This window comes from Suncus etruscus, chromosome 2 (assembly GCF_024139225.1).
Source record: "Suncus etruscus isolate mSunEtr1 chromosome 2, mSunEtr1.pri.cur, whole genome shotgun sequence".
NCBI classification, from domain to species: Eukaryota; Metazoa; Chordata; class Mammalia; order Eulipotyphla; family Soricidae; genus Suncus; species Suncus etruscus.
The window spans coordinates 6,625,888-6,645,260 of NC_064849.1; the positions used below are offsets into that span (position 1 = coordinate 6,625,888).

The 19,373-nt window shown below is 55.7% G+C and overlaps 1 protein-coding gene across 1 annotated transcript; it reads left to right on the forward strand.

Moving 5' to 3' along the window:
* The first annotated feature begins 8,159 nt into the window (after positions 1–8,159).
* Positions 8,160–18,714, forward strand: MMP25 (matrix metallopeptidase 25). Its single transcript, XM_049768869.1, has 10 exons — positions 8,160–8,267; positions 8,724–8,856; positions 10,971–11,106; positions 11,180–11,472; positions 17,101–17,280; positions 17,368–17,452; positions 17,563–17,639; positions 17,856–18,008; positions 18,087–18,344; positions 18,437–18,714. The coding sequence occupies exons 1-10, from the start codon at positions 8,160–8,162 to the stop codon at positions 18,712–18,714; spliced, it is 1,701 nt and encodes a 566-aa protein (XP_049624826.1).
* Positions 18,715–19,373: the final 659 nt, after the last annotated feature.

A 19,373-nucleotide genomic window follows, 5' to 3' on the forward strand; every position in this document is an offset into this window, starting at 1 on the left:
CCGGGCCCGGCGCACCCCCTGGCGGGCGGGTCGAGGCGAGGCGCCCAAGTGCGTCTGTGGGTGCGGCTCTCCGAGCTGAGCGGCTGTCCAGCAGGGAAAATGAACTTTTAAAATTTATTTTTAAAATTAAAAAAGTTTGGAAATGAGTTTTAACTGTAAAAACAGACAAAGGGGCCTAGTGACAGCACAGCAGAAGGGTGTTTGATCCCCCGGCATCCCATAGGGTCCCCCAAGCCAGCTAGGAGTGATTTCTAAACACAGAGCCATGAGTAACCTCTGAGCGCCGCCTGGTGTGGTCCCAAAACAAAAACAAACCAAACCAACAAAAACAGACAAACGGGGGCCCCGGGCGATAGTACAGAGTTTGCCTTGCAAACGCCCCAGGGTTCGAATCCTGAAACCTCATTTGGTCTCCTGAGTTCCGCCAGTAAATAAAAATAAAAAACAGACGAAGAAACACAGGGCCAGGCCAAAGAAGGTTCTGTTCTGAACCTTATTTTGGAGGGGGCCACACCTGTCTGTTTGGGCCGTATCACCCCATCTGATCTCAGTGATCATTCCTGGAAGGGATAGGGGATGCTACATGTACTGGGGATTATAATCTAGCATGCAAACAAACGCCCATCCCGATGGACAATCTATTCAGTGTCCCAAGCTGTGAGGGGTCCTTCCTGTATTTGCTAGGCAGAACCTGAATTAACAAAGCAAGAACAATTTCTCCCTCTCCATGTGGTGCAAGAGGCTCTGACGTTTTTAGGGATACATGGGCCTCATGAAGGTGAACCTCTGAAGTGTGACTTTGGGGTGTCTAACCCTTTGGTCTGTTTGTCCAGACCTACCCCTTACAGCGTTGCAGCCGCCTGAGGCTAGGGCGCTGGGCCTACAGCTGAGCTTGTAGTGGTGACATCTTGGTCCGAGGTCAGTTCCTCCTTGCTCCGACTCTGGACAGGGACCACCAGCAGGGACTAAAGGAACAAGGGAAACAAAGGAGTCCCGGTTCTGGGGGCCAGGACAGGAAGCCCTGCTTGCCACATCTGTCCCCAACCTCTTAGGTACAAACGTCCCTGCAGTGACTTCTGGCTGCACCAAAACGCCACCTCCTGGACAAGAGTAGAATTGCACATGGGTCTGCCCCAGCTGCTCTGTGGCAGTGGGGTTCAGGGCTCTTGAATCGGGGCCTAGGTGGTCCTGATTTGGATCAACATGGGGAAAAATGGGCGCAAGGACTCCTCCTGAGGCCTGGGATAGATACTTGAAGCTCCTGCCAGCACAGAAAAGGCCAGTGCTCAGTGAAGGGAGAGACCCCCGCCAGGGGGCTGGACTCATCCAGGGATAATGTAATGAGAGGAGAGGGTGTGCAGCTCAAGGATCGACAGGACACTCTTCAAACCTCAGTTTCCCCACTTGTGAAATGAGGGTGACTGTTGATGGCGGGTGTGGTGGCAGCCCACAGCCTCAAGAGGATCTTCCTCACACCACATACCACCTATTTGCATTTCTGGGCTTCCCCACCTCCGTTCTGGTGTCTTGTCGCCAGAAAACTTTCACAGGTGTCACAGTCCCTGGGTCTCCTGTGCTGAGAATCCCCAGGTCTGCAGCCAGACCAGGAAAAATAGGAAAACTGCTCCTGAGCACCAGGTACCCCAGGGGTTTGCCACTGATGCAGCAAGTCAGCCAAGGCACCCATGTGGTCCCCCAAGTCTGCCAGGTGTTATCCTTAAGCACAGAGCCAAAGGTCAGTCCTGAGCACTGCTGGGCATGGCCTCAAAACAAAGATTGTACACACTGGACATATGCTGGGCAGCTTCCCCTTTTTTCGGGGGGTGTGTGTGTCATACTTCAGTATTGCTCAGGGGGTGCTCCTAGCTCAGATCTCATTTCTGGCAGGGTTGGGGAACTGGGTCAGCTGTGTGCAAGGCAAGTATCTTGCTGCTATGCTATCGCTCCTGCCAGCACCTACCTTTATTCCATCTCTCTTGACCTTTCCATAGTTTCTCTAACTTGCTTTATTTTCTTTGGTTTTGTTTTTGTTTTTCGGGTGCCACACCCGATGGTACTCAGGATTTTCCCCAACTCTGCGCTCAGAAATCACTCATGGCAGGCATGGGGGACCATATGGGATGCCAGGATTCGAACCACTGTCCGTCCTGTATCAAATGCGTGCAAGGCAAATGTCCTACCACTGTGCTATCTTTCCAGCCCCTCTAACCTGCTTTAAAAACAACTCAGGAGGGCTGGATTGATAGCATAGTGGTGAGGCGTTTGCCTTGCTTGCATGTGGCCAACCCGGGACAAACCACGGTTCTATCCCTGGCATTGCATATGGTCCCCTGAGCCTGCCAGGAGCAATTTCTGAGAGCAGAGCCAGAAGTTATTCCTGAACACCGCTGGATGTGGCCCCAAAACGACAACAACAACAAAAAGTATTTTTAAGGAGATAAAAAAGGGGGGGGGGGTTGGGGACAGAGATAGCACAGTGATATGGCGTTTGCCTTGCACATGGCCAACACAGGCTGACCCTTGAACACCGCTGGGTGTGGCCTAAAAACAAACAAAAAAATGGGGTCGCAAGGGCCAGAGTGGTGGTGCATAGCCAGGAGTAACCCCTGAGGATCACCAGGTGTGGCCCAAAAACAATGACAACATGGGGTTGCAGGGATAGTACATTGGGGAAGGTGCTTGCCTTGCATGTGGCCGACCCAGGTTCAATCCCCAGCATCCCATATAGTATCAAGTCTGTCAGGAATAATTCCTGAGTTAAGAGCCAAGAGTAATCCCTGAACATCACTGGGTGTACTCCCCTCCCAAAAAGAAAAAAAGAAAAGAAAGAGAATGTCCCCTACCCAGGCAGGGCCAGAGAAATAGCACAGCAGGCCAAACAATTAGTTGGCCTCTGAGCCGCCCCCAAGTCTATCACTAGAGAATTCACCCCCAGCTGGGCCAGTCTCTGGTTCTGCTTTCCCCATTACTAGCTAATTGCTGGACATTTCTATTTTCGGGGACACCCAAGAGGAGACTCCATGAGGCTTTCTTTTTTTTTTTTTTTTTGGTTTTTGGGCCACACCCGGCAGTGCTCAGGGGTTACTCCTGGCTGTCTGCTCAGAAATAGCTCCTGGCAGGCACGGGGGACCATATGGGACATAGGGATTCGAACCAACCACCTTTGGTCCTGGATCGGCTGCTTGCAAGGCAAACACCGCTGTGCTATCTCTCCGGGCCCTCCATGAGGCTTTCTAAGCTGTATTCAGACTCACTGTCACAGTCATGGGATACCCCTGCAACAGACCCTTGCACCCACATCTTTTCTTTCTTTCTTTTTTTTTTTTTTTGGTTTTTGGGCCACACCCGGTGACGCTCAGGGGTTACTCCTGGCTATGTGCTCAGAAGTTGCTCCTGGCTTGGGGGACCATATGGGACACCGGGGGATTGAACCACGGTCCGTCCAAGGCTAGCACAGGCAAGGCAGGCACCTTACCTTTAGTGCAACCGCCCGGCCGCACCCACACCTTTTCATCAGCCTGCACAGATCGGGGGCTGGGGGCTTCAGGAAGTCAGCCACATCTTAGGGGTGTCAGCCCCCGAGGATGGAGGGCTTGAGTAAAGCCTGCCCTTTGGGAACCAGCCTGGCCTTGTTGAAAGGAGCCCCGCAAGAGCAGCCCTTGGTGGCAGGTGAAGGGAAAGGCAATTCTGGGCTCCCCCACCCAAACCCCCAGGGTCCAGGGGCTTGCAGGTGCCTCAGCCTCCGAAGGCCTGAGCACTTCCCCCACAAAAACGCTTGTCTGGGAAGGGAAGGGTGCGGGCAGGATCCACCTAAATGGCTGAAGCGCCGACACGCCAAGATGTGCATTAGCCGCGGTTTGTAGTGCTGGAAAAGGGCCAAGATAGCACGTTGATAGAGGAGCCGAGAAGGTGGGGTGAAGGAAAACACTATGAAGACCAACCAGGCAGCCCAGATGCACTGCTACACCCAAGTGCATCTTTCTAGCCATGGAACGTTCTGGAAAAGCCACCTGGCTTCCTCCACCGAAGTCCCTGTCATGACAGACCCTACCAGGAGGCCCAGCTCACTGCCATCTGTGGGGGGCTCTGCATGCAGGGGGCTTATGGTTGCACCACCACTCCCCCTACTGAGTTGTTTTGTTGTTTTTGAGCACACCCGGCTGCACTCAGGGATTACTCCTGGTGGGTTCTATGGACCCTATGGGATGCCAGGAATGGAACCCAGGTCTCTCCCAGGTCGGCTGTGTGCAAGGCAAACGCCCTAACCACTATGCTATCACTCCAGTCCCCTAAAATATATATGTCTATATATTTTTTGGTTTTTGGGTCACACCCAGCAGTGCTCAGGGGTTACTCCTGGCTCTAGACTCAGAAATCCTCCCTGGCAGGCTCGGGGGACTATATGGAGTGCCGGGATTCGAACCACCAACCTTCTGCATACAAGGCAAACACCTTACTTCTGTGCTATCTCTCCAGCCCATTTTTTTTGTTTGTTTGTTTTGTTTTGTTTTTCAGCCACACTCAGTGACGCTCAGGGGTTACTCCTGGATATGCACTCAGAAATTGCTCCTGGCTTGGGGGACCATATGGGACAGTTGGGAGATCAAACCATGGTCCGTCCTAGGCTAGCACGTGCAAGGCAGACGACTTACCGCTTGCACCACCACTCTGGCTCTTTAAACATTCTTTTTAAAAGGGTTGGAGAGAGATAGCATGGAGGTAAGGTGTTTGCCTTTTATGCAGAAGGTCATTGGTTCAAATCCCGGCATCCCATATGGTCCCCGTGCCTGCCATGGGTAATTTCTGAGCATAGAGCCAGGAGGAACCCCTGAACGCTGCTGGGTGTGACCCAAAAACAAAAACAAAAAAACAAAACAAAACAAAACAAAAACAACTTAAATCGGGACCGGAGAGATAGCATGGAGGTAAGGTGTTTGCCTTGCATGCAGAAGGTCAGTGGTTCGAATCCCGACATCCCATATGGTCCCCTGAGCCTGCCAGGAGCAATTTCTGAGCATAGAGCCAGGAGTAACCCCTGAGTGTTGCCAGGTGTGACCAAAAAAACCCAAAACAAACAAACAAACAAAAAACTTAGATCTACACGGGTCCATTTGAAATGCTTGTTCTCTCTCTCCATGGTGTTACTGAAGTCAGTGTTTGAGGACTGATTGGACTGTGGTTGGTACTAGTTGATGCTCCTAGTTGGTACTCCTTCTGTGCTACTGTTTGGGCTCCCTGAGCTTGGGAGATTCCTATTAAACTGTCCCACCAGCTTTCCTGGAATCTCACTATGTGTAGTGTGCCTATCTGAGACCCTGGATCTAGGTGTAGCTACCTGAGACCCACCCATTTCTGGGAGGGGTCTTGGGAACTGAATATTAGGTGTAACCTTACCTGCAAGACCCCGCCCATTCCTGGGAGGGGTCTTGGAAAAGGTAGATAAACCTTGGAGCTAGGGAATTCGGGGCTTTTCGGCCCTGCTGAGCTCTCTGGCTTCTGGGTCTCTGCCTCTTTTGGTCTTGGACCAGGATGGAGGCCAAAGGGAAGATGGCTGAAAGGGTTAAGACGCAGGGCTAGCAAAGTATGGCTGTGCTTGAAAGGTTATGAGATAGGCCACACACATGTGGTGAATAGGGCATGAATAAAGCTGATGGTTCCTAATGCCTGCCTGTGAGTTCAATTCCCGCCGTTTACCTGGACCTGGAACCCGCTGGCTGGATGGGGGTTGTGGAGCCACGTGGCCTGGGATGGCAGAGAAGAATCTCTCCATCCACTTCCATCCATCACCATCCAGCCCCATCGTTAATTATTTAATTCAACAACTATGAAGTTTCTGGATGTCGTGTGGTCACTTGCAGCCAACCCTGTCATCCAGGATTTGAAACATATTTGGAGAGTTGGCAGTTTGACAAGCTGGGCCACTTCTGTGTTTGACAAGCTGGGCCACTTCTGTCCAAGGGTTTCAGATGTGATGGGGAGCTGCTGTGGCTTTAGGCAGAAAGGTGAGTCAGGTCCCCCCCACTTGCTGAGAAGTCCTCTGAGTTTCAATATATATATATATATATATATATATATATATATATATATATATATAGAGAGAGAGAGAGAGAGAGAGAGAGAGAGAGACAGAGACAGAGACAGAGACAGAGAGACAGAGACAGAGAGAGAGACAGAGAGAGAGACAGAGAGACAGAAACACACACACACACAGAATTGGGAAGTGCGTGGAGGGGGGACTTGGTCCACCCTCCAGTGGGCATTTTCAATACCACCTTCAGAATTCTTGGGGCCCACACATTTCCTTCTCTACAACATAAGGACGAAACTACAGTGACGGAGAGAGCACAGTGGCGTTTGCCTTGCAAGCAGCCGATCCAGGACCAAAGGTGGTTGGTTCGAATCCCGGTGTCCCATATGGTCGTCCCCCCCACCCCCCGTGCCTGCCAGGAGCTATTTCTGAGCAGACAGCCAGGAGTAACCCCTGAGCACCTCCGGGTGTGGCCCAAAAACAAAAACAAAAACAAAAAGAAACTACAGTGATATTTCTGGGGGACCAAAGCAGCCAGCTTGCCCTGTACCTGTGTCGGGTCTGGTACCTACTTCCCTCCTGTTGCATCAGCCCCTGGCACCCTTCCTATCCCTTCCCAGGCAGAAAGTTGGGGTGTGAAGAGAGGGGCAGGAGGAAAGAGTTCTGTAAGGTTGGGGTCACCTTGGTATCAGGCCAGAGAAGATGGGGCTTGTGAAGCTCAGTGCCTCTCCTCAATCTGGGGGGACCATGGCAGGGGTCCACGGGGTCTTGTGGACGCATAGGGGTGGTGAGGCCTGGGGTCAACCGGGAGATTTGGGAGCCAGGGGGCAGAGCAGTGCTGATCCCTTGTCTGGCTTCTGACCACTTGGGGCTCCTCAGAAGCCGCGTCCGGAGCGGCTTTGTTCTGTGCAAGGAGGGGAGGGAGGACAGCCAAGCCCTCGCTTTTCCGGGAAGCGGGTCGGGGGGCGGGATAGATCCCCCAGTCTCCAACCCCCTCCCCCCATAATAGGTCCCTGGGGTACCCCGCAAGAAGCCTGGAGCCAACTTCAGCTGTGAAGTGCGGCTGCACTGCGGGGCTCTCAGAGGCTGGCAGGAGGTCGGACAGAGGCTGGACCAACCCTGTCCTCGATGGAGCCAGAGTCAAACCAAGCTGTGCGCTCCGCACCCCCGGGGCGCTTGGAACCCCAATAGTGACGGGGGAGGAGCCCGGGAGCTGTGGGCGTCTGAATCCCGACGCCCCTTCCCCTTCCCATCACGGGTGGAGCACGGGGGTCCAGGGCCCAGATTGGAGAGCACCCAGGGCCCAGGGCGCGCGGGTGTGGCGCGGAGCCCGGAGAAAGGGGCTCACGGATCAGGCGGGTTCCACCGCGACGGGCCAGCGGAATGGGTCGCCGGGACACCGGGAACCCCCAAGAGCCCGTCGGGACTACCTTGTTCTCTGTTCCCACCCCATCCCGAGCTTTCGGGGTCCAGCCTCCGCGCCTCTCCGCTCCCAGGGGCAGCTCTGCGGGGCTCGAAGCCGCGCGCGCCTGCTGCGCTCTGGAGCCCGACCTGCTGGAGTCCCCGGGCTGAAGTCCCCATTGCCCGGCGAGGCGAGGGGCGCCCCGGACCCCGGCCGGACCTTCGTGGGGAGGAGGGAAGCGCCTTCTCCCCGCCCCAGCGGCGCCGGGAAGGGCAGTGGGACTTGGGGTGGGGACCCCCCTGGATGCCCCTTCCCCGTGCGTGCGCTGATGCCGTGCTCAAAAAGCAGAAGCGCGCGCGGGTGCCGAGGAGCCGCCACCGAGCTGGCTCCGGGAACAGAAACCCGCGGGCGCACCCCCTCCCCGCCCCCCGCTCCCCGACTGGGGGAGGGTCCGAGCGCCGCCCCTTCGCCCCGGCACGTCGGCACGTCGGACTGTCCACTGGTTCCCGGGGTGAGCCCGTCCGCCCCGACACCCCTCCAGGCCGGCCGCCTGCCCGGAGGCCAGAAATTGCGCCCGGGACCCCGAGTCCCCGACCTGCGACCGCTCCTTTGGGGCCCCACCCCGCACCGCTCGTCTCGGGCCCCCAGACCCGGGAGCCAGCTTTTCCCGGAGCCTGTCCGGACCCTGCGCCTGCCCCGGGGGCTCTGCCGGGACCCCGGACCCCCACGATGCTCGTGCGCCTGGTGCCACCGCTGCAGCTGCTGCTTCTGCTGCTACAGCCGCCGCCGCCCGTGCGCGCTCGGAAATCCCGGGCGCAGGATGTGAGCTTGGGCGTGGTGAGTGCGCTATTGGGGGGCTAGAGGTGGGGGGCTCCAGGGCGCAGACAGCCCCGGAGGCGACAGGAGGCTGACTGGAACATCCTGGCAGAAACCGGAGATGGGGTCCGGATGGGATTTTTTCGACCCCGGATTGATTTTCCGTTATTTGTTCCTTTTGCTTTGTTACCTCACCTGGCTATGTTCAGGGATTCCTCCTGGCTCTGCGCTCAGGCGGGGACTCGGGGGACCCAATTGGGGTGCTAGGGATCGAACCCGGGTTGGTCCTGCGTAAGGCAAACTCCCTCCCCGTTGTGCTTTCGCCCCCTGCCCCTGCAGCTCTGATCGAAGGACGAGAAGAAATTGGGGTGGCAGATGGGAAAACACAGTTTAGGAACTGTGGAGTTTGAATGGAGGGTTTTTTTTTTTTGGGGGGGGGTCTTGGCTCTCGTGCCTCAGTGTCCCCGCTTGCTCTAGGACTGGCTGACGCGCTACGGGTACCTGCCTCCGCCCGACCCGGCCCAGGCTCAGCTGCAGAGTCTGGCCAAGCTACAAGACGCCCTAAAAGTGATGCAGAGATTTGCGGGGCTGCCCGAGACCGGCATTCTAGGTAGGTGGCCCTATCCCTACAGAGCTGCCCACCACATCCTTCCCGACCCTCGGGGATCCGGGTGCCCTACTTTCAGTAACTACTCACCGGAACCTCTCACATGCCCTTGCACATCCGAGGGGTTTTTGTGGTGAGTGTAAGTGGGCCCCCTGGGCACCCCTCTTTAGATGAGGAAAGATTACAGTTTAGGAGCAGAGATTTGCTCTCGAAGTTCAGAGTGGAGAGTGTTTCTTTATTTTTCTTTAATTTTTTTTTTTTTTTGGTTTTTGGTTTTTGGGCCACACCCAGCGGTGCTCAGGGGTTCCTCCTGGCTGTCTGCTCAGAAATAGCTCCTGGCAGGCACAGGGGACCAGATGGGACACCGGGATTTGAACCAACCACCTTTGGTCCTGGTTCGGCTGCTTGCAAAGCAAACACCGCTGTGCTATCTCTCCGGGCCCTACTTTTCTTTAATTTTTAGTGAAGCCATCTAGGGCACACCCACCAAGGCTCAGGGCTTTACTCCTGGCTCCACACTCAGAATCACTCCTGGCAGTGCTCAGGGGGACCATCTGGGATGCCAGGGATGGAATCCAACTTGGCTTCTTGCAAGGCAAATGTCCTCCCCCCTGTCCTGTCTCTTAGCCCCGAGGTCTTTTTATTACTGTTGTTGTTTTTGTGTCACACCCGGCAATGCTCAGGGGTTACTCCTGGCTTTACACTCAGAAATCTCCCCTGGCTTGCTCGGGGGACCCTATGGGATGCCGGGATTCGAACCACCGTCCTTCTTCATACAAGGCAAATGCCCTATTTCTGTGCTATCTCTTTGCCCCCCCCCCCCCGGTTTTTGGGTCACACCCAGCAGCGCTCAGGGGTTACTCCTGGCTCTGTGCTCAGAATTCGCTCCTGGCAGGATCTGGGGACCACATGGAATGCTGGGATTCAAACCACCGTTCTTTTGCATGCAAGACAAATGCCCTCCCTCCACCTATCTCCCCAGCCCCCACGGTTGTTTTTATTGAATGAAATTTTCTTGGAACCATGGCATTGGAAATATGCCATGGAATATGTGGATTTCAGAGTGGAAAAGGGCAGAAAGAGAAATAGAGATCTGTGTTTAGGGGACAGTAGAGGCTTGAGAAAGCGAGACCACCTAGATGAGACACAGATGACCAACGTGTGCTGCCAGCCCATGTGTACGGGGCTGAGCTCAGGGCGCACTCATCTCCCCTCTCCACATATTGAAGCTGAACTCAGGGCACCTGTGTCTCCCCTCTCGCCGTGTGGACTTCCATGCTTTCACGCTGGGCTGTGTGCCAGAGTGGGCTCTCTCGGGTGTGTCATTCTCGCTCTTTCTTATCCTCTCCCTCCCTCAGAACCTCCAAATAACCTGCTTTTACTTGAGAAAGAGAGAGGAAGAGAGAAAATGAAAAGGCAGGGAGAGAAAATGAGAGAAAGGGATGGAGGGAGTTTCAAGAGGGCACACAGGCTTAAGTTGAGGGGAGGCCTCCTGGGCAGAGGACAGGCCTGTACGCAAGTCTGTGGTAGGCACAGCCATGATCCTCTCACGAAAAGGCTTGAGGATGAAGAGCTGGGAACAGGGTCCAGAAAGAGCTCTGAGGAAGCTTTCATGCAGGCTAGCAAGCTTAGATGGGGTTAGCAAATTTCACTGTTTCCAATGGCAGGTGGATAATGAGGGGGAAGGTCCAGGGCAGATATTGTGGGGTGTCCAGTATCTCTTGGGTGCAGTGTGAGCCGAGCATCCTATAAGAGGGTGTGCCACCATTCTCTGTCCCACCGATCAGCCATGCATGGCTCCTGACCCCATCTCCTGTTCCTCTGCCCCTCAGCCACTAGATGAGGCCAAGATCCCTGGTAAAGGGGTTCCAGATCCCTCTACCCTCTGAGAGTTGGGGCATGGCTGAGGAGGGGCTGTCTGGATGCTTTGGTCATTCCTAGGGCTTCTCACCTCACTGAGTTGCCAGCCCAGGGATCAGAGAGGCAAGGCTCCATTTGAGGGCCTAGCACCTTGCAGAAGGCCCTATCTGCTTTCTGGGGGGTTTCTGGAATCCCTTCTTGCCCTCATGACAGGCAGGTGGAGGGGGGGGTTCTGAGCTCCTGGCATGCCCCTTCAGATGCAGAGACGATGGTGGCCATGCGCAAACCTCGCTGCTCCCTGCCCGACGTGCTGGGTGTGGCTGGGCTGGTCCGACGGCGGCGCCGCTATGCCCTGAGCGGCAGCGTGTGGAAAAAGCGAACCCTGACATGGAGGTAGGTCCTAAGAGTACCCCTGTCCCCCACCAGCCCCCAGCTGGCTCTGAGTGGCTGCGTGTTCTCCTGGCAGGGTGTCCTCCTTTCCGGTGGGCTCCACCCTGAGCCCCGACACCGTGCGTATCCTCATGCATCATGCCTTGACTGCCTGGCGCGTAGAGTCGAACCTCGACTTCCAGGAGGTGCCTCCTCAGGATCCCCGGGAGGCTGACATCCGCATCAGCTTCTCTAAGGCCTACCATGAGGACACCTACCCCTTCGACGGACCAGGGGGCACCCTCGCCCACGCCTTCTTTCCCGGGGAACACCCCATCTCAGGGGACACTCACTTTGACGATGAAGAGACCTGGACTTATGGGTCAAAAGGTACCTCTCTTTTGGGATCCCTATGTCCTTGAGAATAAGTATAGAGGGGCTGGAGTAAAAGCACAGCAAGGAGGGCACTGGCCTTGCATACGTCTGATCAGGGTTTGATCCTGGCACCCCAGATGGTCTCCTGACTCACCAGGAGAGATCCCCGAGTGCAGAACCTGGAGTAAACCTTGAGCACTTTCAGGTATGGTCCCCAAACAAAAACAAAAACAAAGGTTTATAGTGTTGGAGTGAGAGCACAGCAGGTAAGGTGTTGGCCTTGCACAAGGCTGACCCTGGTTATATCCTCAGAACCACATATAATCCCCTAATTCTGACCAGGAATGATTCCTGAGTTAAGTCAGGAGTAAGCTCTGAGTATGACAGGCAGACAGGTATAAATTACATGGCTTGGTAGAGATCTCAGGACATGCATATATGTACATGCGACTGGGTTTCTTCCACAAAAGTGGTTTAGGGGTCGGAGCAGTAGCTCAGGGTATAAGGCGTCTGCCTGTGCGTGCTAGCCTAGGACAGACCAAGGTTCGATCCCCCAGCTTTCCATATGGTCTCCCAAGGCGGGATGATTTCTGAGCGCATAGCCAGGAGTAACCCCTGAGGTCCACCGGGTGTGGCCCAAAAAACAAAAAACAAACAAACAAACTAGTGTACATGGGGCCAGAGAGATAGCATGGAAGTAGGGTGTTTGCCTTGCATGCAGAAGGACGGTGGTTCGAATCCTGGCATCCCATATGGTTCCACAAGCCTGCCAGGAGTGATTTCTGGGCGTAGAGCAAAAACAAACAAACAAAAAATAAATAAAACCCTGGTGTACAGGATGGTGAATGTGATGAGTTTCAATCCTGCTGGGTGGATGGGCAGGCCAAGAAGCCAGCAAGGTTGTCAGCCCTGCCATGTGCAGCTGAACCTTCTCTGGGAAAGCTCAGGCTTAGCTACTCATTGGGCCTTCAACTGACTCACTGAGACACACCACATGCTGCCAGTGATTCCCCCCCCCCCCACATGGGGAGGCCATGGTGCCTGTAGAGGCCTTCATGGGGAGATTCCCTGTGGATCTCCCCAACCCCAGGGCCACCTGGGACACACACAGAATGTGACACACACCCAGAAATTACAGGCCCCAGTTCCCAGCTGGGGCTGAGAAAGAGGTGAAACCACACAGCAGCTGAGTCATCCACAATTGCCACATGGTGACAGAACTGGGAGTCTCAGAGGAAGTGTCCTATGAGGGGGGTGCTCGAGGGAAAGGTTGTCCCTGAACTCTAGGCTGAGGGGACTTTCTGGAGGTGGCGACTCCGACTCACACATTCAAGGGCTAGGGACCAGGGGCCCGATTTGCACTGAGTCCAACAAATGCCAGGACATTGGGGTGGGAGCTGTCTGGAACCTCTGGACTGGAAGGGGACAGACAGATGTTCTCACGACAAAGGGTGCATGGAGGAACCTGGATAGAAGGTGTCACCAGGCATTGGGTGCCCAGAAGGGCCTCGTGTTCAGGAAACCCTACTAGCTACACAGCCAGCAAACCAGAGAAAGGCTCAGGCCTTCTGAGCCTAACTGGCCAGAGTAGAGAGGGCTGGAGAGAGGTGCAGATGATATCTCAGTAGAAGGTGTCTCAAGAGCTGTAGTATAGGCAGGCCAGAACTGGGGCCAGTTATATCTGGGGCAATGGGAATATGGTGGATATGGTGGTTGTGGTCAGGTTTCTGGCTAGAGGGGCCCACTAGGTGAAACCCCATTCTTTTTGGTTTTGGGGCCAAACTCGGTGGTGCTCAGGAGTTACTCCTGGCTCTGCATTTAGAAATCATTTCTGGAGCCCGGAGAGATAGCATGGAGGTAGGGCGTTTGCCTTGCATGCAGAAGGACGGTTGTTCGAATCCCAGCATTCCATATGGTCCCCTGAGCCTTCCAGGAGCAATTTCTGAGCGTAGAGTCAGGAGTAACTCCTGAGCGTGCAGAGTGTGACCCCGAAATAAAAATAAACAAACAAACAAAAATAATCATTTCTGGCAGTCTTGGGGAACCTTAGGGGATGCTGGGGATTGAACCCAGATTGACTGTATGCAAGGCAAATGCTCTCCTAGCTGTGCTATTGTTCCAGCCCTGAAACCTATTAGGTGGAGATATTCCTTGGGAGGAGCAGGCCCACTCTCTGGCCCTGCTGGCCTGCGCCCATTCTGCTCACTAGCTCTTGAATTTGGCTCCCCAGAAGTGGCTGGAGTTGGGAGTGCTTTTTAGTTTAGTTTAGCTTTTGTTTTTGTCTGTATCATACCCAGTGGTACTCAGGCAACAACATGGGGTGCCAGGGATCGAACTTGTGCATAGCAAGAGCCCTGCCTGCTGTATGATCATTCCAGCCCCTAGAGATGAACCCCCTTATATAAGCAGATTATCTAGGGAAAGGGAAGCAGTAGAGAACCGAGGCCAGACTTTGTGCCAGGATATTGTTCCAGGCAGAAGAGAGTGACAGGGTAGGGGCCGGAGAGATGGCATGGAGGTAGGGTGTTTGTCTTGCATGCAGAAGGACAGTGGTTCAAATTCTGGCATCCCATATGGTCCCGAGAACCTGCCAGGAGTTGGGGCCGGTGAGGTGGCGCTAGAGGTAAGGTGTCTGCCTTGCAAGCGCTAGTCAAGGAAGGACTTCGGTTCGATCTCCCGGTGTCCCATATGGTACCCCCAAGCCAGGGGCAATTTCTGAGCCCTTAGCCAGTATCCCCTGAGCATCAAACCGATGTGGCCCAAACAAAAACAAAAACAAAAAAAGAGAGAGAACCTGCCAGTGATTTCTGAGCATAGAGCCAGGAGTAACCCCTGAGCGCTGCTGGATGTGATCCAAAAAAAAAAAAAAAAAAAAAAAAAAAAAACCACCCCAAAAAAGAAGGGAGTGGCAGGACCAGTCTGGAGCCTGGACAGCCCTGAGACCTGCAATGGCCGTGGGGAGCCTTGTTTCCTGATATAGGAGGCTGTGGGACTGGATGCCAAGAGCCTTAGGCACAATGTGAGAGAAGCGGGGATGAGTGGAAGGGGGTGCAGCTCTGAGCAGCAGCCAGAGCTCAGTCACATGCCTCACTCGCTGCAGGGCTAAGCAACCTGACCTCCTTAGACTCTGCTTCCTTTGCAGAGAAATGGGCATAATCATAACGTGAGCCGAGGTGGTGAGCTGAATAACCACCTCCCACTCTGCACAGTGCCTGGCAAGGGCGGGGGAATCCGGTACTGCTTAGAGCCCAGCCTGGAGGCCCCCTCAAGTCCGTAGTCAAGTATCAAGGAGACGATGGGTTCAAGGATGCAGCTCAGAGCTATGCAGGGCCCGGGGTAAGGGTAGGACAGTGGAGGAGACAAAGGCAACAAGGGCCTGCCCCAAGGTGAGCAAGAACAAGAGTGGGGAAGGAGGAAGTGGTCACAGTGGGTAGGGTGGCAGGTCCAGTAAATTTTGTGGATCAGTTGTGGACAAAGTGACCTTAGAGCCTGCAGGCACCAGTGGGTGGGGAAGAACACAGACCACAAGGGGACTGGGCAGCAGAGGAACTGAGGCAGTGAACCACCCACCAAGCACTGCGTTGGGGAGAGAGAGAATAGGGGATATATAGGACCAGACAAGTCAGGGGGTATCTCAGGATGAGGGAATCTTGAGGGCGTGGGGATGGATACTAGATCAGCCAATGGAAAGGAAGGATGCTGTCTCTGTGACTGGATGTAAAGACAGATGGATGGATGGACAGATGGGTGGGTGGTGGATGTATGGGTGGGTGGGTAGATGGGTAGGTGGGTGAATGGATGGATGGGTAGATGGGTGAATGGATGGAGGAATGAATGGAGTGAATGACTAGAGGAGGTGAGTGCAGTGGGGTCCTCCTGCTAAGCAGGACCAGAGGCAGGAGGTGAGGAAAGGGGAGATAAAAGTTGTTTGTCAGGGCCGGAGAGATATCGTGGAGGTAGGGTGTTTGCCTTGCATGCAGAAGGACAGTGGTTGGAATCCCGGCATCCCATTTGGTCCCCAGAGCCTGCCAGGAGCTATTTCTGAGTGTAGAGCCGGGAGTAACCCCTGAGCACTGCCGGGTGTGACCCAAAAACAAACGAACAAAAAACTAAAACAAGTAGTTTGTCCTAGCACAGGAAGTTACAGATTGCACACATTGGCCTCTAGTGATGAAAAAGGAAACACACAGTTATCTGAGAGTTGGTGGCTGGGATGGCCAGAGACTGAGGGACTGTGGGCCTGGAAGGGCCTGAATGGGAGGGGCAGGAGCTGTTGACAAGCAAGCATCAGGGTGGTGGAGGCCCTTGCGTGTGGCCTGATTGGGTTGTGCAACACTCTGACCCCTGGCGTGAGAATCTTGGGGGAAGGCAATGAGAATGCAGGCTAGGGGGACCCCAGGAGCATCCTAATGCCTTTGTGATTTCAGTTTCCCAGGAAAGACTCAGGGTGCCAGGAACCCCCACACACACACCCAATCTCCTGGAAATCTGTACACCCTGCCTCCATGCCTGTTCTGCTGCTGTCCTTCAGTTTTTTTTTTTTTCTTCACAGTGAAATGAGCAGAGGAAGCAGCATCTCAGAAAAAGCAAGCGAGGCCTGGTGTTTGTTGCCCTTCACAGCCTTGTTTCCTGCTGGTCTCTGGGCCTTTCAGTCCAGGGCCACTTTCAGGAAACCCCCTTCCCCAGTGCTGGGTTTCCGGGAAACAGAACAGCATCTGGGGATACCTTGCTTCCCACTAGGGGTCCTCAGCTCTCTTCCGGCCTCTCAGGTTGGACTGGGCTGGATTAATGAGGAGGCAGGAGCTTGTAGAGGCTCTGAGGCTTGTTTCTGGGGGATGGTCCCCAAGAACCATGCCTCTGCAATCTGGAGGACTGAAAGTGAGGTCAGATTCGGGGCCAGCAGGTATTGGGGAGAGGTGGGAGTATGCAGGAGTGGGGTGTACAGACAGGAGGTTAGTGGCTGGGGTGCCGGAGCTGGAGAAATGAATTTGGGGCCTTGGGATCTTAAGGTCATTTCAAGGCATATTCTGAGTTTGCTTCCTGAGGGCAGGGACAGTGCCCCCTCCCTTGTCCACATCGCTGAGAAGGTGCCCCCAGACCTCTGTCTACATGTCCACTGAGACCCTGGCTTGCCAAATGTGAGCACAGCGGAGAGTCTTTGCCTTTGCATGCCGTTGACCCCGGTTCAATCCCCGGCATCCCATAGGATCCCCTGAGCCTCCCAGGAATGAGCCTGAGCATAGAGACAGGAGTAACCCCTAAACATTGCCACCCAAAACACACAGAAAACAAAAACAAGGCACTGGAGAGATAGCACAGCAGTAGGGCGTTTGCCTTGCATGTGGCTGACCTGGGATGGACCTAGATTCAATTCCCGGCATCCCATGTGGTTCCCCCAAGCCTCCCAGGAGCGATTTCTGAGTGCAGAGCCAGGAGTAACCCCTGAGCACTGCCAGGTGTGGCCCCAAAACAAACAAATAAACAAACAGAAAAACAAAACAAAAACTAAAAAATGTGGCAACCAACACCTTTCAGGGAATTGAGCATCAGGATGGGTGCAGGCCTGAACTCGCGGCCAGGCTCGGGGTCAGTCCATCTGCTGCCCTTCCAACTCACCCTCCATCTCTGTTCCTTCTCCCACAGATGGCGATGCAGGGACCGACCTGTTCACGGTGGCAGTACATGAGTTTGGCCACGCACTGGGCCTGGGCCATTCATCGGCTCCTGACTCCATCATGAGGCCCTTTTATCAGGGTCCCGTGGGAGATCCCTCGAGCTTCCGCCTGTCCCGGGATGACCGCGAAGGCCTGCAGCAGCTCTACGGTGAGGGCCAGGATAGGAACTGGAGGGTGCCCAGGTCAGCATGCAGGATGTGGCACTCACATCCCCTCTTTCTCACTCTGTCTGCAGGGAGAGCATCCCAAACCCCAGATGACAGACCCACCATGAAGCCTCTGCCCCGGCCTCCCCCGCCCCCGGTGCTGCCCCCCAACAGGTGAGACGACGGGGGACTAGAAGGGGAAGCCTCAGCTTTGGGCTGTAGGCAGGGGGTAACAGAGCCCTGTGCGCCCTGATGCAACCCCATACCCTGTGTCTTCTCCCCAGCCCCGGGATGCCGGATCGCTGCACTGGGAACTTCGACGCCATAGCCAACATCCGCGGGGAGATCTTCTTCTTCAAGGGTGAGTCCCCAGTGGGGTCCACCACCCCCTTGGCCCTACACCCCGACTCCACGGGGGGGTTCCCTGGGGTGCAGAATTTCAGTGATCTGAGGGACAGACAGCCTGGGCCAAGACCTCCCTGCACCCCTCTGCACCCCGCTTTCCTCACTCGCACCTCATGGGTATGCAATGGGGAGGGGGAAGTCTTCTGATCTTGCCCCTACCCGACCCCTGCAGGGCCCTGGTTCTGGCGTGTCCAGCCTTCGGGACAGCTGGTGTCCCCAAGGCCCGCGAGGCTGCACCGCTTCTGGGAAGGGCTGCCAGCGACTGTGCAAGAGGTGCAGGCGGCATATGCCCGCCACCCCGACGGCAGGATCCTGCTCTTTAGTGGTGGGTGTCGGGGTTGGGATCCCTGAGACGCGCGTGGCCTGGAGGGGACGGGCCCTGACCCACGCCCTGCGGCCCCAGGCCTGTACTTCTGGGTGTTCCAGGACCGGCAGCTGGAGGGTGCCCCGCGGCCCCTCACCGAGCTGGGGTTGCCGTCCGGGGAGCCGGTGGATGCCGTGTTCTCCTGGCCCCTCAATGGCAAGACCTACCTGGTCCGCCAGCAGCGCTACTGGCGCTACGATGAGGCCGCAGCCCGCCCTGACCCCAGTTATCCGAAGGATCTGGTCCTCTGGGAAGGGGCGCCCAGCTCCCCCGACGACGTCATGGTCGACAACGCAGGTGCGGGCCCGGGCACAGGTGGGGGGCTCGTGGGGTGGGGATGCACAGACACTGAGACCCTCTACTGTGCCTCCCCCCTCAAATCTTTACAGGTGACACCTACTTCTTCAAGGGTACCCACTACTGGCGCTTCCCCAAGGGCAGCGTCAAGGCCGACCCTGACTCCCCGAAGCCTATGGGCCCCAAGTGGCTGGACTGCCCAGCGCCCAGCAGCCCCTCGGTGACCAGGACCACCCCTCAGACTGGTCATTGCCACTGTCGCTGCGACATCAGTAGGGGCACAGCACAGCTGACCCCCGGGCTGGCCCTGCTGCTGGCCCCGCTGCTGCTGGGCCTGGGTTTCGGCTTGGGGGACGCCATGTCCAGCTGACCATGCAGGGCAGGTGGGGTGGGCCCAGAAGGAGCCTCTGCAGTGCCCCTGCAGACCATCCCCACCCAGCCATGTGTGACCAAATGGGGCTCCCTTCACCCCACCGGCTTCTGGGACCACACTGGGGTCCTTCCTTCTCCTGACTCTGCAGGTCTGAGAGGGCAGGTCTGCGGAGCCAAAGTCAGGCCTGCTCCCATCCACACCTTCCAGAACTTTCCTATCCTGTCCAGCTTCCCCACCCAGGTTGGTGCTGCATAGGGTGAGAACCAGGACTGCCCTGAGCCCCAGTGCCTCTCATCTTACAGAACTCAGGTCTCCCTAGAGCCTGGCAACCCCAGCTCCAAGCTCACCAAAACTGCCCCCCCTTACAGGACAAACCAAACCTCTGACTAGCTGCCTCGCCCCCTTACTGATCTGGTCCCTCCAGGAACCCCCCTCCCCATATTTGGGAGCCTAAAATGGGGGTAGGCACAGAGATCTGAGGCCCCTCCACCAGGGCCACTGTGTCCTCAGCACCCCTGAGCCATAGAGGGGTGCCAGTGCCGCCTTAGCCCCACAGAAACCAGCAGGAAGACCCTGAGCTCTACTCCCTCCATACCAGATCCAGCAAATGAAACACACTAGTGTTTTTGCCTCTGGGATGTTCCACTGTAGAATGA

Coding starts and splice junctions, on each gene's coding strand:
- MMP25 (XM_049768869.1), top strand. CDS start 8,160: ATGCTCGTGCGCCTGGTGCCACCGCTGCAGCTGCTGCTTCTGCTGCTA. Junction 11,473..17,100: donor CTGGACTTATGGGTCAAAAG/GTACCTCTCTTT, acceptor CTTCTCCCACAG/ATGGCGATGCAGGGACCGAC. Junction 17,640..17,855: donor GGAGATCTTCTTCTTCAAGG/GTGAGTCCCCAG, acceptor CGACCCCTGCAG/GGCCCTGGTTCTGGCGTGTC.